A 17,267-nucleotide genomic window follows, 5' to 3' on the forward strand; every position below is an offset into this window, starting at 1 on the left:
GGGCAAAAGCAAAGCCTTCAAATACCTGCTTTTTTCAAGAAGTTTAAGAAAAGTCTAAAAACTTCCTTCTTGCCAGGAGCAGTAGCTAGGGCTCACCTATAATCCTAGCTCTCAGGAGGCTGAGGCAGGAGGGTCACTGTGAAGCCAGGGTGTGGAGTGAGTTCGAGGCCAGGCTGCACTACACAGTAAATTCAAGGCCAGACTGAACTACACAGTGAGACCCTATCACCAAACAAAACAAACAAAACAATAATAAAATAAAACACAAAAAGCCCTTTCTTAAAACAAGTTCAATATGTCACACCAGCACTGATGGGGTGGAGGGGGACACGGTAAGGCCCCTCCGTCAGCACAACAGTGTCACATGGCTCACTCAGTTTCTCAGTGTAGAGATCAGGAAATTCCTTGTAGGTTAACCTGACAGTCAGAGAATCTTCCAGATCCCCGGAGGACAAGTACAGACTTCATAAACCACGGCCCCTGCAGCAGTAACTTCAAACGCAGCAGAGGACTAGTAGTATACAAGCATATTGTGCATTTGGGTGGATCGCTAGTCCAGTCACAGATCACAAAGCGGAAAAATTACTAGAACCTGGGCATGGAATGATGTAGTCTAGAATCAAGTGTTAATCGCATACCCTAAGACCTGTGCTATAATAGGCTTTCTCTGAAGCTACTTACTAAGCTAAATCACCCGCCACGCCTCCAACCGGGCTTCAAATATTCTTAAGTACTAATGACTTCTTCAGGGTATCGTTTTCTGCGTTTGTACCACCTGGAGACTAGATAGAGTCGGTATATGTTTTAAGAGGTGTGTGGTGCACATAATTTGCAAACAAAACAAAATCTCTATCACATAAAGAAGCTTGATCACTGAAATTACTTGTCTGCCCACACCTCACTCTCTTCATGCAATGAGATTAGCCAGGTTATCACAACAGGAAAAGGCATGGATCAAGTCGGTTATAACTGAACAGGCTAATCCGATGGAAAAATTCACAGCCTGGGAATTAGAAACGTATTTAGCACTCCACTTTCTAAGCCATCAAAAGCACCTCTACCTGAGGTCGTTCCTCTCAAGTGCCAGGTAACCTACTAAGGAGAAGGTCAAAGGGATCTGCAGGGAAAGGCTCTCCGCAGCTCAGGACATCCAGTGGCCTTGGCTTCCACTCCTCCCTTCCTCTCTTACCCATCTCACGGATGTCACCACCAGAAAGCTTAGGACACCGCCTGTTCCGCTGGGCCTCGCAACAAGGGACGGAGATGACACAGCACACAAACCTGACACTCAGTATCTCTTCCTTTTTACCTAATTTCTGATTCATTTCTAAAAATTGTTTTAAAATTATAGGAAATAAGGGATAAGAAAAAAACCTGAGAAAACGAAAAAATGAAAAAATTTTTGTAAAGGGAGGAGTGGGTGAAGGGAGGGCAGGGGAATGGGGAAAAAGTGAGAACCAAGACCTGTTGTGTAAAGGTACAAGATCCCAATGACGAATGTAACTGTACTGTATACCCAAAATGTACCAATAGACTCAATGAGAAAAAATAAATAAATAAACAAACTGAAACTCAAAGTTACGGTTTTAATGATTAACCCTACCAGCCTGCATGGTCCTAAATTGGCCAAACTATCACTTCCACCTTTCTACACTGGGCAGGATTCTAGAGAGCATTCGGAAATACTGATTGTGTCAAACAGGTGCCGATTATCCATGAGCAACAGAAGTTCTGCTGCAGTATTGTAACAATTTGGGAAAAGAATCACAGCTTTTTATCAATAAATTGTACATGAAAATGATTTACTTATATTTCCATTTAGGCTTACTAGAAATGAATATAGTGCATGTTTTTCTAGAGGCTATATTAAACCATAAATTTAAGAATTGTAATAAAAAATAAAATTCTAGTTTCTTAGCACATGAGTATAGTACTTACTGTCTGCATTCCTTGTGGGAAGTTAGGACATGGACAGGACACATCCTAATTCCATTCTTCAAACCCTTTCCCTTCTCTCTCTCCCCCTCCTTAATCTTTGATTCTTAATTATGACTTCTAAATACCAAAAATCACATCAGAAGAGCTATTCTAAGTAGCCTCATTTAAATCTCTCATGGAATTTTATGTCAGAAAGCTTGATAAAAATGGCTTGCCACGCCAAGAATTTTTTTTTTTTTTTAATCAGAGAAAGCAAAAAAGAAAAAAAAAATTAGTCCTTCTGGAAATTTCAGGGACTTTGTAGGGATGGCCCTGTCATTTTTAAAATGTGTGTATTAAGAAATATTAACCATCTATTAGCTGTTTAAACATACACAAACTAAGCATCAGTATTAACACTTAAGCTTACACAAATACTTACAAATCTAGAAGAGTTGTCATTCCTTACAGTTTTGGCATTTCCAAAAGCTAGCAAGAAAGAAACAGATGCAAAATTAAGTTGACAGAAAAAAATAATTTCAAGCTAAAACATAGTACTTAAAACTCTATCATTCCTGGCAAGTAGAATTTGCAGCGAGGACATTTCTGCCCCCCAAGTTTCTATAGAATCACACTGAACAGAAGTCTCAATAAGTTGCTAAACTCCCATGTCTTACAAAAGTCACAGAAAGAGAGTCATCGCTATGAAAAATGGAATCTTTTCAAGTATTACTATAAACATAACCATTCCTGATTCAACCTTTTAAAACTCTTTCAGATAGGAGTCAGGGGTAAGTAGGGCTTCCATCCACCCACCATCATCAGTGAAAAGTTATCGCAGATTTAGTCGCAAAGCTTTATGGAACTGGACAAGGTTTGCAGATCAGAGGGTGGCATGCGAAGCTTTCAATTGTTTAATTTAAAAATAAAGCTATTTATTTAAATGTGTTTAATTATATAACTCCGCAATGCAGAAATGACAGTCACTTCCAAAAGGCGAAAAATACTAGATTCATTAGCTTATGTCCACGAGACTGAGGTGAAACTAGAAAACCAGACTGACCCAGATGCAAAATGCACATCGGTTCCGATCTGAGAGGCTTCAAGGAGACAACTGTGCCACGGAAACCACTCTTAGAGTGGGGCTACATGAACCACAGGCTGGCGTGACAAGCGCAGGGGCCCCGGTTAGCACCAGGGACATGTGACCATAAAGGACTGTCCACCAGGCCTATGCGCCAGACAGGGAACCGACAGGATTAAGGATGCAGCAGTACTACCCCGTGCACACACGTGGAGCAGATCCCCGGCTGCGCTTCACACACTGAGCTGTGCACCACAAGCTTTCAAGCAAATCAGTGGCCTGAGGAGCTTGGGAAAGCACTGACTCAGGTGCAGTCTGGGGAAGCACAGGAGAGTCTGCATTTCTACCACGCCCCCATCCACCGAGGCTGCTGTGGAGACCAGGGCCCACACTGTGGCCGGTAAGGTAGAATGTACGACACCGTGGAGAGCAGAAATGAATCTTCTTGATACAGGGCTGGGCATCCAATCTCTGGATGCCTCTGTGGACCCTTTGAGTTAAACGGGTAAAAGAGGATCAGAGGAACAAGCACCCATCTGAGCACCAACGGCTACAAGCAGCCACCTGATCGAGGAACAAAGAAGTATTAACAGAAGTTAACTTAAGACATTCAGCAGCCAGACCTGGTGTTTGCGAAATATCACATGATAGCTGATTTAGGTTTCTGAGTTAAAAAGCAGTTCACTCCAGATCAGTTAGGGCAAGATTTACAACGGCAAAACAGGAAAGTTTTTGGCTTTAGAGCAGCTACTTGGGATGGGAATGGTTTGCCAGGTTCCTGACAGCAAATCCTCCAACAGGGTGCTGGATACTAGGCTGCATGCAGAAAGCTGCAGACTGGAAATTCGCAAGAGGAAACCCGCTGGGAGGACCCCGTCCTGGTTCCAAGTCAAAAGGCTGCTTTGAACACAACCACTCAGACAGTGGCACTTCTCCTGTTGCCTCCGGCTCCCTTGTCAGCAAGTGTGGAAATGTAGGGTGGACGAGTTAACAAATTCGCACAGCCTCAAAGTCCAGCTCGAGAAGCTGACAAATAAAGGACAGTTTGTTGTGACTTGAAGGTCAAGGGCAAGCACAGGAATTGCTTCAAAAGAACTTGATTCAGGGCACCATTTGCAAGCCATAAACCATCAGACCAATCTGAGTTGCACATTGCTAAACACAACGCTAAACACTGAAGTCTTTTATTGTGAGCCACAGAATCAAACACAAGTGTTCCATTATAGACCACTCCAGACACATTCCTCAATTGTTTTTTTAAAGTTCATTGTTCGAAATGTTCATTTACAGTAGCAACTCCAGTTGAAAATGAAAGCATTCCCATAAGAGATCCATGCCCACAGTGGACATTTCTCCCATTTCCTGCACTGAAGCCTCGTTTCAAACACCACTGAATACAGCACCAGATTCTAGTCCAGCTAGAGCATTCCACAGCACTGCTCCTGTAATCCCAGCATTCTTAAACAAGCATATGCAGAATACAGCATGTGTAAAAGCAAAAGACGGTAAACACACAGGCAGACCTTGGTACAATAAAAGGAAGATCCTGTTATTACTTTCTTGGGCTTATCATGGTACTGAAGGGAAGAAAGATCAAAACAACACAACAGAAGATGTGGCTTTTGCTTTTGCTGCCCACCCTACTCCCTCCCCCACCTCCCTGCAGAGCTAGGGATTCAACCCAAGGCCTCATGCACGCTGTCCCGCCCTGGACATCTCTGGACGGGTGGGACATCCCTGGACACACAAACTAGGTGCCAATTGTGCCCTTGGCCCTAGAAGTTGGGGTCAGAAACCCCTGCATCCATTGCTGACTTTTCCTGGGGAGTCGAAACCGTACCTCATTGGAATCTCTGGGCTAGAGAGGCAGCTTGGTTCAACTCCTAATTCAAAGTCACAGGACAAGATGTCTCGGGATGAAAGCCGACTCCTCTGGGGAAGGTGGTCAATGCCCCCACCCCAGGGGAGGAACAGAAGGCTCCCCGTCGTCTTTGCTCCTCAGCCCCAACCCCTCCCCTTCCCTTCCTACACTCACTCTACCCCAGACACACTTCCTCGCTTCTGCTTCTCCATTCTATTCCAAGGACAGCAAGCTACCTGCATGCTCTCTCTGGTGGTTAAGGTAAGAGAGGAGCAAAAAGGGCTGGAATGTAGCAGAGAGCACTCACATGAGAGCCCGGGGTTCGATGGTGGGGGGTGGAGAAACAGACAGCCAGCCAGACAGACAGGAAGAGACAGTGACAGAGAAGGAAAAGGCCAAGTTATCTATTGTGTGGTCTCTGCCTTTCCAGCCCTCTGCCCTGCAGGCCAGCCCTGTACCACAGACATATCCAGTTCAGTAGTCCTGCGGTTCAGAAAGTCCCTGTGCCAGCACAAGTGTTGTAAATGACAATAAGGACAAGCCTAAAATATGAACGTAAAGGCTCTGACTTAGGGTTCCCAGTACAAAGGTGGTTCATGCCATCCTTTGCTGAGTTGAGAGACCTCATCTCCGGCTTCACTGGCCGATGGTCTGCAGCCCTCCCCAGTCACATGCTGAAGCTCTAACCCCCATGTGATGGTGCCAGGTGGAGCCTTTGGAGGTGACGAGGGTTAGATGAGCTCATGAGGGCACAGCCCTCACAGAGGCATCAGTGCCCCTAGAAGAAAGGGCCCAAGAGCTTGCTCCTGCTCTACCCCCAGTAAAACATGAAGAGCTCGTGAGAGCACAAAGCAGTGACAGCCACATACACACCAGAGCAAGGGGCTTCAGAATGAAACCCACCTGCCAGCTCCTGGATCTTAGGGTTCCAGCCTCCAGAGAAGTAAGAAAACAGATTTCTGTTCTCTAGGCCATCGGGCAAGGGCTCCTTATTAGGGTAACACAAGAATGGACACCATGAGCTCCACAGGCAGGACAAGGCTTTGAATGGCCTGAAAAAACTGGTCCTTAAGCACTTCTTGACAGCAAAAATCACCACCCACTTGGGCCAGGGATTTGGCTCAGTGGTTCCGCCACCTGCCTGGCAAGCACAAGGACCCGAGTTCAATCCCCGGAACCAAAAGAAAAGAAAAGGAAAAAAAAAAAAAGTCACCACGCATGGGTGTTACCTTGAATGGTAAAATAGTACTGTACCATCCCTGCAAATATCAGCTGTTTTTGTCTTTTGTTTTTGTTTTTAGCAAAATCTAAGTAATTCACAGAGAGAAATGGGATTGTAATTGGGAATGATCCTCTTCCTAAGTAAACTGTTCCCTGCCTGAAGCATTCCGAAGACACCTTTTCTTTCCTCAGTAGGTTTTGGCCTGAATTTTTTCCATCCTCTTCCCACCTATGGGCACACCAGGAACTTGAACACCCTGAAAGTGGCTCCCTTTTGGGGGTCACCGTGATCCAGAGGACACAGAGGAGCCTACCTTCCAGGACTGGGTTGGACTGCAAGAGCTGTTCTTTGACTTGGTTGACTTCTGCTCCTTTTCCACAAACAGCTGCCACATAGGACATAACCAACTTGCTGGCCTCTGCAAATGAAAACAAGCCACGTTATAGCCAACCTGACGTACACTGCAACAAGCCTTTTGTTGCGGGGAAGGGAGTGAACCTGGGGGAGAAGGCTCACAGTGTTTTCAAATGCCTTTATATCCAGAAGTAATAATGGAAGGGGAACTTCTTTTCAATGTGTGTGCTTTCAGTTGAATGCCAGGTTACTGAATCAGACAGGACAGGAACTGTGCTGGAAGGTTATCACCAGGCTGTTAAAAAAGACTGCCTAGTAACACAACCAACAAAACCTCAGGAGAACTGTATTCTGAAAGCAATCAAGTACAATCGATTACTGTACTAGAATTTTTACAGATGATTCAAGGCAAAAATAACTTGGCAACTTGGGCATCTTCACACCAAAGGTATTTCCAAAGTTTCAAAGAACTACTCTTTAAAATAGTTTCTAAATCAAATTGGTTTGCTCCCCATTACACCAGACTGATTCTTCTTCAATTCACTTCAAAAATTAAGCTACTGGAGGATCTGATCAATCCTATAGAACAGGGTTGTGTTCAAGGGCTTCACCAGCAATCCTCAAAGAGAAGCTGCTGAAAGACTAGGCCGCAAGAGGCATATTCTTAACTCAAACCGATGAGGTGGACAGAAGTGGTTTTTCCCTCCTTTATCAGTCCTTGTTGCCTCCCAGCCTCTGCCTCCTAGAACTTGATCCCATGAATGCTGAGTCCCAAGGTATGACAATAGGTATCCAAGGGAGAGGAGGTCTAGAGCCCAATGAATTTGGGGCCACAGGGGCGGAGGTGCAGGAAACATGGAGACTTCCACAGGCACATGTGCACTGTGGACTCTGGAAGGGACTCAGAAGGCTTGGCTTCCCCAGACTTATGTGCCATGGAATCTGCTTCCTGTTGGGCTATTCTGCTACAATGCTCCACCATCATGGGAGGGAACTCAACGATTAACTGTCGGCAGAATGATACACACCCTCGATTCAAGGAAAGGAAGCTCACCCCCCACCAAAATGCACTTCCTCTCAAGTCTCTGCGTTGGTGGTGGTGGCTTTGGGTGGCAGAGCCTTCCCCAGGGGCAGACAGTGGTGCCTTTGCCTTTGGTACACTGAGGCAACTCATGCTGCAGTAAATGCTAAGTGACTATAACACAGGTAACAGAGCAAACGAATGGCTGGAATGCCACTCTGGGACACTATGACCGCAGGTGCTTCAGGGCCTCTGAGCCCTGAAAAAGTCAACGAACAAGACACATGGAGCACCAAGAGCACAGGCAGGTCCACCAAGCTCTCAAGTCTTCAGATGATGGCTTTAGTGGTACAGCGCTCGCACTACGGTACAGGGAGGTAAATGATCTCATAGAGCCCTGAGAGCTACCGGAAGCTGGGTTCCCCTACGTGACTGGGCTCAGTCTCCCTCTAATCTGTTTTCTGGATAAAGCAAATGGGTCTATCTGTGGAAAATACGCAAATACACATTTTAGATGAAAGGTAAGTTTTCAACTGACAAGGAACAGAAAGTCCAGGCTGTTGGTTTTATTCTGGTAACTGTGGACCTCACACTTCACGGCCACACGAGCTCTTTGGAAATCCTGTTCTGGTCAGGGAGGAGGGTAGGGGAGAGACGACAACCCGTGATGAGAAGCTTTTAGCACCTGTCAGAACTCACTCGGCTTCCCAAGGGCCTTTTTCAGAACAGAACAAACTGGGATCAAGTTCTCTTAGGAAAATGTTGGAAAATGGCATGGGGGGGGGTCTCTTGGAATCTGGGTTGGGCTTTTATCACTTGCCCTTTAAAATGTATATAAACCACAATACCTACTGGTATTTACAGATCCTTCGATTTAAATTGACATTAGAAGTCACTTGTATTAACTTTAAAACATGTGAGCAACTATCATATAATTTTTAAATACAGTTCAAGGATATACTTCAAACTCTTTCACTAACATGTAATCCAAGTCGACAAGGAGTTATGTCCAGATTCTTAACTATCTTTAGGAATCTGTGTTACTGGGATCGTTTTAATACTTTATTTTTGGAAGCTGGGATTTAAGGTAATTTCCTTCAAGTAAAGTCACACTGTCTATAAAAGCCAACCCACTAATGGTTTCTCTGACACAATACTTGGATCTTTAACCATTCATGATATTGTACTACTCTAGCAAAGTGGTAAGGATGAGTTCAGAGGTCCAGCCCTGTTGAACAGACAGTTTTCATAATACTTCATTATGCTGTGAACAGGAAAGCATGGTGAGCTCAGGCGACTTTCTGCTTCATTTCCTTTAGGCTCTTCAGTGCTGAAGTACAAATAAATGTGGATCTGTATTCAAATGTTTATGTATTTATACAAATCAAATCTTCATGTACTACCTTCTATAACTGAAAACTGTATTTCTGAAGAGAATCAAGAAATGAGTATCATCCTTCACATTTCAAAGTCTAGCTTTTGATCAAGCTGCTAAATTGCTGGCATTTAAAATTGGGAAAATGGCCCATCTGTTGGAAACTGGATAAAGAAGATGTGGTTTTTCTATAAAATGGAATACTACTCAGCCATAAAGAATGAGAAATTAGAGTCATTCATAGGAAAATGGATACATATTGAGGATATACTCTTAAGTGAAATAAGTAAGTCATGCATGTGTAAATACCAAATAGTTTCTCTGGTGTGAAAAACTATAATAGTACCAAGATCCTAATAGTGTGAAATAGGAAGAAAAGGGCTAAAGGTGTAGGGAAAGTGGGAAGGGTAGGGGAAAGGGAATAAGGGAAAAGAAAAAAATATGAGAAAATGAAAAAAATGGAAATAAAGTGTTTGTAAAGGGGGAGGGGAGGAAGGGGTAAAGGGAGGGCAGGGACAAGGGGAAAAAAATGAGAACCAAGACCTGTCATGTGAAGCTACAAGATCCCAGTAATGAATGTAACTGTATTGTATACCTAGATTGTACTAATAAACTCAATAGAAAGAAAATAAAATTGGCAAAATGTAGCAGCACAGCTTAGACACAGTTTGTGGTTCCACACTCTGCCCAACTCACAAATACGTCACAGATGTAAATTTATGTACCCTTGTACATCTGAATGTAACTTGAATTTTAAAATTCTCCAGCAGCTGGACAAATAAAATATGAAACTGAGAGCAAAGATTCTTCTCAGCAGACAATGGTAAGACATTTAGGGTTAAACACACATCCTGCATTAACAAATAAATGACCTCTAGTGAAATATTTTTTGGATCAGAATATCTAAATCAGAATTAATCTGTACACAAAATGAAAGGAGGTTACAGAGGATCGTTTACGATCCTAGGGATCTTAAAGTCCTACAAGGGTAAGAATAATTCCAGCCTGCATTCTCTGGCACTCTGCCCTGGGTTTTGTATAATATATATGTTGTTACATAAGTATCACATAATCAGAATTATATGATTTAATGTATATAATTTTTTAATGAAAGCACTGTGAAATGGTAGTAGGCAAATAAAAAAGTAGAAACAAACATTTCAGTGAAAGCCTTCTATGATCTTGGGTACAAAAGTCTGGAAGTCCTACTCCTAAGAATCAAATCTATGTGTGTGAAGTTATTAAACAAGCTCCACATGGACTCAATCACTGTATGGGGTGGGTAGAAGAAGGTATCTGTCTAGGCAAGGTTTATTTTGAGCTTTTCCTTTTCCCAAAGATTCTAATAAATGTACCCAAGATTCAGCAGCAGGTTGCTGTGAACAGATTCAGGTACACTGGAACATCCTGTGTGTTATACACAGATCGTGTCACATGTGCCACAGAGCATTTAGAAAGAGCCACACACCATATACACACTGACGTTGTATGTCTCTCTTGCCTCTCTACATCTTTGGTTAAGACCTGCAGGTTCTTCTAGGGACCGAGCTTACACAGGTCTGGCGGCTCAGAGACCTGGAGTCAGAGACCTGTGCCAACTCGGCCATGTTTGTGAGCAGTGAAGTAAGTGCTCTGCACGCGGAGGTTCTCCCTGTTGGTGTGCCGAGCCCAAGGGCTGGTACACACTCAGACTGACCCAACAAGACACCGTGAACCGTTCAACCTGAGAACCAAGCTTGGGTCTCGCAGGAGAAAGCAGCCTTTGCTCTAAAGGCAAGTCCTAGCTGGTGACATGTTCACTGAAAGGACACTGTATGTCACCTACTTCTGAAAGAAGGCCACAGAACCTCAGATTCGAGTAAAACATGGGTCCGAAGGGGCCTGTGTCACACAGGGAAAAAACAAACAAAACTAGCTGCATCCTGGCCTTGACTTTCTGGACCGTTCCTCTTCTTGGTGGGTGTTTTCATCAGGGTGAAAGGCTCGTCCATGTTCAGGCTACGCAAGTCAGTGGCATCTCTGTCCCTGAAGAGGAGGGAACCATGGCTGACAGAAAGCAGGACAAGGTCGTGTTTAGAAACACAGGCCTTCAAGGCGGGCTGCCCAATGCTCCTCGCAGAAGGCACACGAGTTCCCAGAAACTGATGTCACTGCAGAGTCAGAAACCAAATAATTCTTGTTTTCTTATGTCAGGGCCTTCTGAGGTGTGGAGATTTCTTCTGATGTCCTTGGAAAAACCTAGTTCTGATGGTTCCCTCCTGTTCTGCCCCTCTGCCCCCAACTATGCTTTAATGGTTCGCCACGAATTTTCTGCATTCACTGAAGCGAACTGTGAGCTCACTGCCTAGAAATACTTGGGCACTTCTTCAAGGCATGATGCATTTTTTTTATTCAGCATAGCAGTGACGAACTGAACAGTACCCCGAAGGACTCAAAGAGTTCATGCCCCTCCCTAAGGGCCTGTGTTATACAACCCCGAGGCTTACGAGTGTCTTGTTGTTTAACACCAATACACCACCATCTGCCAAGTAGGCTTATGACCTAGTTAAATTAATTACTTCTTATAAAAATAAGCCCTCTGCCACTTTAAATGGTGGCTCTGTATCACCTAGTAAGTATCGATTATAAACGAAGAGGAACTCCATGGAAAGCTCATTTCAGGTCTTCAACAAATGTTGGTTCTCTTCTTCCATTTATTTTCTAACACCGAATTTTAGTAACTCAGAACCAAGATTGCTAAACTTGTGGGTAAGATAATTTGACATTTCACAAGTGGTCGGGCATCCCTTTTCCCTCAGAGTTGAGATAAAACCTCTCTCTATGTTCCTCATGCCACTGGGCTGAAATCGCCATAGTACCTCCCTCCTTTCATTCTCCGACAAGCAACAGAGACTTCACAATGCACAAATTTTAGACTTTATTCAGCCTTACAATCCAAGGACAATTTAAAAACACAGTCAAATTTGAAGCAATTTTTCCACCACTAATTGCAAAATTAAAGAAAGTCACAAAAAGATAGGGACAAGTCAGCAAGACAGGGAACCAAGAGGCAGAAAATGCTGCTGAGCTGAGATCTAACCTAAAAACAAAGACTTGTGGAGGAGCAGATCCCCACAGTGCAGTTGAGTCTGGTCCTAAAGGCAGCAGCTCTTGGGCGCTATAACCTCCTCCCAGCATCAGAGTCAAGGACAGAACAGACAGCCACAACATCGGAGGCTACAGTCCATCGTGAGACCCAGGAAACACAGCTCAAAGACAAGACAAATGCCTTCAGTGACGTGGGACAATGTCACTCAAAGGATGGTCCAAGGACCAGCTCTGCACAAGGATGGCCAATCCACAGCAACAGATGTGCGGTGCCTTGGTGCAGCACCAGTCCTGGGTGCTCAGACAGCATGAAGGCCCTGGACAGGAGCGTCTGTCCTCCAGCTTGTGACAGAGGCCACAGGGAGCCTGGGAGGAAAGGACCGGCGGGTGGGGGCAGATGGGGGAAAAGGATTCCAAGTGCTGTCTGTCTGAGGTACTAGACCCTAACAACAGGATAAATCACTGAGCAGAAAAACAGGAGAAAACTATGAAGCAAGGACAAGCGGTATGTACCAGAGTTGGGCCAGAGCACTGAGGTGTTTTGTTGTTTTCCCCCTCAGAAGGTATGAATGCCAACCCTCTAGAGCAGCACCCACCACCTCCCGCACGGAGGTTGCATGAAGGGAGAGGAACGAGAACGCAGCTCTGAGAAAAACCTCCCCAGACAGCGACAAGCTCATTCATGGGGACAAACCAAAGAGCTGGCCAGGACCACACACACCAGCAACTGCAGCCCACACCTTATGACTCATTCCAGAACAAAGCCATGCAATCCGAGCACCCTCCAGAAACACGTGCATCTGTCATCACGAAGATGGGGTAAAAAGCCAAAGGGTTTCAGAGACTTGGAAATATTATCACCTCTTCTTTCAGGTGAAAACAGAAAGCTAGGAGACAGGAAAAGGTAGGCTTGGGGACACAATGAGATGGGGGTAGGAGCTAATGAGACCCAGCAGCAGTACCCATGTTTTCTGGTAAGGGACAGCATTATCATGTGCTGTGCCTTTCCTTTCCTTCCCTCCTCTTAATTTTCAAAGCTGTAATTAGGTGTCACCAAGTAAAGTAACTTACTCCTAAGTTAGGCAGCAAAAGGAAAACACGTTATTGTTTTAAAGGTGCAAAAAGCAAGAGAATATAAACGTATTCCACTTCAAATAGTCTTTGCGTGGCTGGCCACCATTTCTTAGTCAACCTGCAGTCAGAGAAGCTGTTTTCCTCCTAAGAATTAAATTCACTTTACATGAAAGGACTGGACAGTGGCAGGGAGGGTAAAAGCATTCTCCCAAGATGCCTGTGTCCTGCTAAAGCTCCTACAAGTAAAAAGAGATCCAAACAGCTAAAGACCGGTTAACCGTGAAAGGGACAGGGCAGACGAGGGGAAACGGTGAGCCAGCAGGAAAAAACTGCCAAGGTGGCTTGCCCAAGTCTTCGAGCAGACACACACACACACACACGCGCGCGCGCGCGCGTGCGCGGGCGTGAAGAAACAGCCTGGCATGAGACACAGCCTAGGAATAGCACTGACAAAATGAGAAAAGGATGTGCGAAATACAAAAGAAACCACGATGACAACTAGGTTGACAGTGGTCTCGCTTACTGAAATCACAAAGTTCAGTTACAGGAAGGTGAGGATGCCGTCAGTGGCCAGTCTCCCTCTCTGCACCAGTGGGGACTCAAAATGTCTAAGCCCAACAGCATACAGCCTACAAACTGCAACAACTCAAACCCCAACTTTTGCACTGTAAAAGCAATGACCAATGAAATTTTCATCTAGAAAACAAAACATTTTACAGACAAACATGATGAAAACCCCTCTCCCCACCTCCTTCTTCTCTCCTGACTGAACAGCTCTGTCAGAGCCAGATGTGCAGCAGGGAGCTGGGCACCACGAAGAAACTCACTTTCTCACCCAGAAGACACACCGAAGAGAACGCTGTTGTCAGACACACAGCACAAGACACGTAACCCTTCCACAGGGAGTCTGTTTCACGGAGAGGACGCCAGACAAAAGAAAAGAAGAGGAGGGGACGGGAAGGGAGGAGGATGGAAGGGAGGAGAGGGGAGGGAAGGAGGGAGGGAGGAAAAGGGAAGGAAGCGGGAAGACTTCACAGCTGTAGGCATCAGCAGGGAAGTCGGGGTGGAGGGAAATGAAGCATTTTCTGATGCTGTCTCTCTCGTTTTCAGCAGTGATAAGGTGGGGCTGTACCCTCCCAAGCCAGGTATCTGCCGTCCTTGGAGAGGACCTTGAGAGAGCACACGGGCTTCGGCACAGTGGGGAAGGCTAAGCCTCCAAGCGCTGAGTGTGCGCCGGCAAAGCCCTGGGGTCCGGCAGGAGACCCCACACGGGGTAGAGACTCTGACCGTCCCAGCTCCTTCCCACGACAGGACGCTGCCGGCTGTCTCTAGCTCTGTCAGCAGCCCTCAAGGCCTCACCTGTCCTGTGTGGCTTTCACCTTCACTCACCTGTTTTTCCTGCTCCACTCTCCCCGGTGATGAGAATACACTGGTCTTTATCTTGATCTCGGAGGGATCTGTAGGCCTCATCTGACAGGGCAAAGCTGCAAGGGAGATGGAAGCAAAGCCTTAGAACTCAGACCCCTGGCGTGTGTGCTCTGGTGTGACAGGGTCTTTAAAGGTCACTCCAATTTGCTTTGGACAGCAAGCAAGACGTTTTACCATCTTCAAATTCTTCATATAATCAATAAATCCATCCCACATTGCGCTACGAACCAAAATGGAGCAGATTTATTACACTCTACAGAGGTCTCTATTTAACCCCGTGCTATCTGGATGGCTCTTTGTCATAAGATCAGGTAATTCAGATAACCAAGGAGAAAATGCTGCATATCACATGACTACAAAGGGGTGATGTTGAGATTTTTCAGGGTAACTCATGCAGTATCAATACAACAGGAAGAAGAAATCTTTCCAAACATTACCAAAAATGTTACCAAATTACCAAATAGCTGATGTTACCGTCATGAAGCTAAACCCAGAGCTACTGCCTTCATGGTAAGCGCTAGAAGCTCAGGTACACCGGCACCAATGGCGTTGCCATTAGTTCTTCTCCAGTCCGCGCTCTGGCTTCTCACCCAGCCTTGGGATGACAGGGCTCCCTACTAAGGAGGCCAAGCCAGTCCCTATGCAGACCCTTCCCTTCTCAAAATGTGCTAGTAAGGTCAATCTGCCTCTTCTAGCTAACTGAAAAATACTCTGAGAACAGATAGTGTATTTAGAATAGGTAAAGCTCCTCTCAATGCACTCCTTGCAAGTACTTATTAAGAGTCTACCATGTGTCGAGAACAAGCTGGGAATGTACAGACAACACTCAACATCTTTCAGGAGTGCTCAGTCACAAGTAAAGAAACAACTAGGAAATGTAGTCAGTGAGTCCAGCGATAAAAACAAATGCAAAGCATTGCCCAACAAGACAAGGAGCTCCCTGGATCTTCCCTGAGGTGGAAAAGACGGTCCTGAAGAATCAAGCAGCAAGGCGGACGGCTCTATGGCAGAACACAGGCTAAGATACCATGGTGGTGAAGAGCTATGGGCACTGCTGTGTTTCTGGAGGGCAAAGTATGAGGACCAGGCATGAGCAACGTTCTAGAGAGACAGGTGAGTGAGTCTAAATTAAGCAAGGAGGTGCTCCCACCCCTCATCTTGTCCGAAGACATCTTGTCCCATGTCAGTGTGGCCTTTCGTGTAACAAGGAAACTCTAAGTGCATCTGATGGATGAAGGCATGAATGAAGGAAGGTCAGGCAAAAAGAAAATGTCATGAAAGTAAATGTCTTTTGCGAGTAACAGCAGTTATGGCTTTTTCATCTGGCCCGTGCCCGGGCATCTCTTTCTGCCCCTCAAAGCCTGATCACCCATTCTCTACCTAACCAAAGCCTTGCTCCAGACCCCCGTGGGCTCAGAGGCCGGGGCCTTGGCTGGTGGTCTCTGAGTCCCAGGTAGAAGCGAGCACCCCATTTTGGACACCCCTGAGTAGGGGGACAGTGAGGAAAGGGGAAGGACCGGCAGCTCACCTGCTCCACAACTGTACTAGCTCCTACCAGAGTATAAGCTCCTCTGGGACACGGGCTTCCTATCCAAGCGCTCTCTATCCACAGAGAACTATACATAGAATATAGAGCATAAAATGTATATGCAGCCATGCATACAATGTAATCAATGCCATCATTAGGGATGAATGAGTGGATGGATTCTCTCCAGGTAAGGGCAAAGCCACTACAGGAGTGAGCTCCAAGAAGCACAGTAAACATCTGGAATTTGACCTCTTCTAAGACCTTCCTATAGGGAAGGAAAGCACTGCTTGGGTTTTTTATTAGCCTTCCTCCCATCCTACCAACTTCCTTCTATCCGGTAGTTCAGACACCACTCTCAGAATCATCTTCATCAAGTGGTGTAGAAAAGTACATTACAGCTGAGCTCTTCATGGACTGTTGAGTGCAGGCTGTGATCCATGTTCCTAGGACTTCGATTTACCTTTATATTTATACTAGATCCAGAGTAATGGAAAATTACTTCGAACCTGAACAACCTCATAGGACATGTGCACACACGAATACACAGAGAGCCGACACCTGCCCAATGACCCTGCCTGGGTTCAGTCCAAGTCAAAATATGGGAATTGAACACTTTTATTTTTTTCTTTTCTGTCCACATAGAAATGAAGTCATCTTTTGGCAACCATGGGGCTGGATCCAGCACCTTTCCCTTTCTTCCACTCCATTTCCCTGGAGACCAAAATCAGGGAATGCTCAAGCCCCTTCTGTAAAATGGCTTAGTATACAACCTATTACACATGCTCCTGAATGCCTCAAATCATCTCTGGATGACTTGTAATACCTAATGCAAGGGAAATGCCATGTTAACAGTTGTTATACCACATTGTTTAGGGAATAATGACAAGAGCAGAAAGTCTGCACATAGTTAGTAGTTTTTTTTTCCTAATATTTTTGAACCACACTTAGCTGAATCCCTGGATACAGAAGCCAACTGTACTGAACTATTGTCTCCAAAGACAGGGCCCGACTCTTCTCATAGAGAGAGATTCCCAGCAGAAGACAACGGCTAAGAGAGGATTTATTCTTTTGAGACTCTAGAGAGCCACTGATTGCAAATGGACATGAAAATTCACCAATGAAAGTACTCTGGCACTGGGAAACCTCAAGTGCTTTACTGACACACTACTAAAGGAGGATAAATGCCATCCCACCTACTTCTTACAAACCCAGAATTAGACTTTGCTTTTCGGCTTTTGAAATGGCCCACAGAAGGACCCCAAGGAACATAAGCCCCCCTCTAGATCTAGCTTCTCTCCCTCCAGGGCAACATGAAC

At 45.3% G+C, this 17,267-nt stretch overlaps 1 protein-coding gene across 6 annotated transcripts in view; it reads right to left on the reverse strand.

Moving 5' to 3' along the window:
- The window catches only part of Myo1b (myosin IB), a 136,306-nt gene that overhangs the window by 61,945 nt on the left and 57,094 nt on the right, over positions 1–17,267 (reverse strand). For all 6 annotated transcript variants that reach the window (XM_010636876.3, XM_010636874.3, XM_010636878.3 and 3 more), the window contains exons 4-6: positions 14,385–14,479; positions 6,398–6,502; positions 2,360–2,406 (exon numbers count right to left, since the gene is read on the reverse strand). In XM_010636876.3, coding sequence (XP_010635178.1) covers positions 2,360–2,406; positions 6,398–6,502; positions 14,385–14,479 — 247 coding nt within the window. The remainder of the gene's footprint in view (positions 1–2,359; positions 2,407–6,397; positions 6,503–14,384; positions 14,480–17,267) is intronic.

This window comes from Fukomys damarensis, unplaced genomic scaffold (genome assembly GCF_012274545.1).
Source record: "Fukomys damarensis isolate Sample0158 unplaced genomic scaffold, DMR_v1.0_HiC HiC_scaffold_26, whole genome shotgun sequence".
NCBI classification, from domain to species: Eukaryota; Metazoa; Chordata; class Mammalia; order Rodentia; family Bathyergidae; genus Fukomys; species Fukomys damarensis.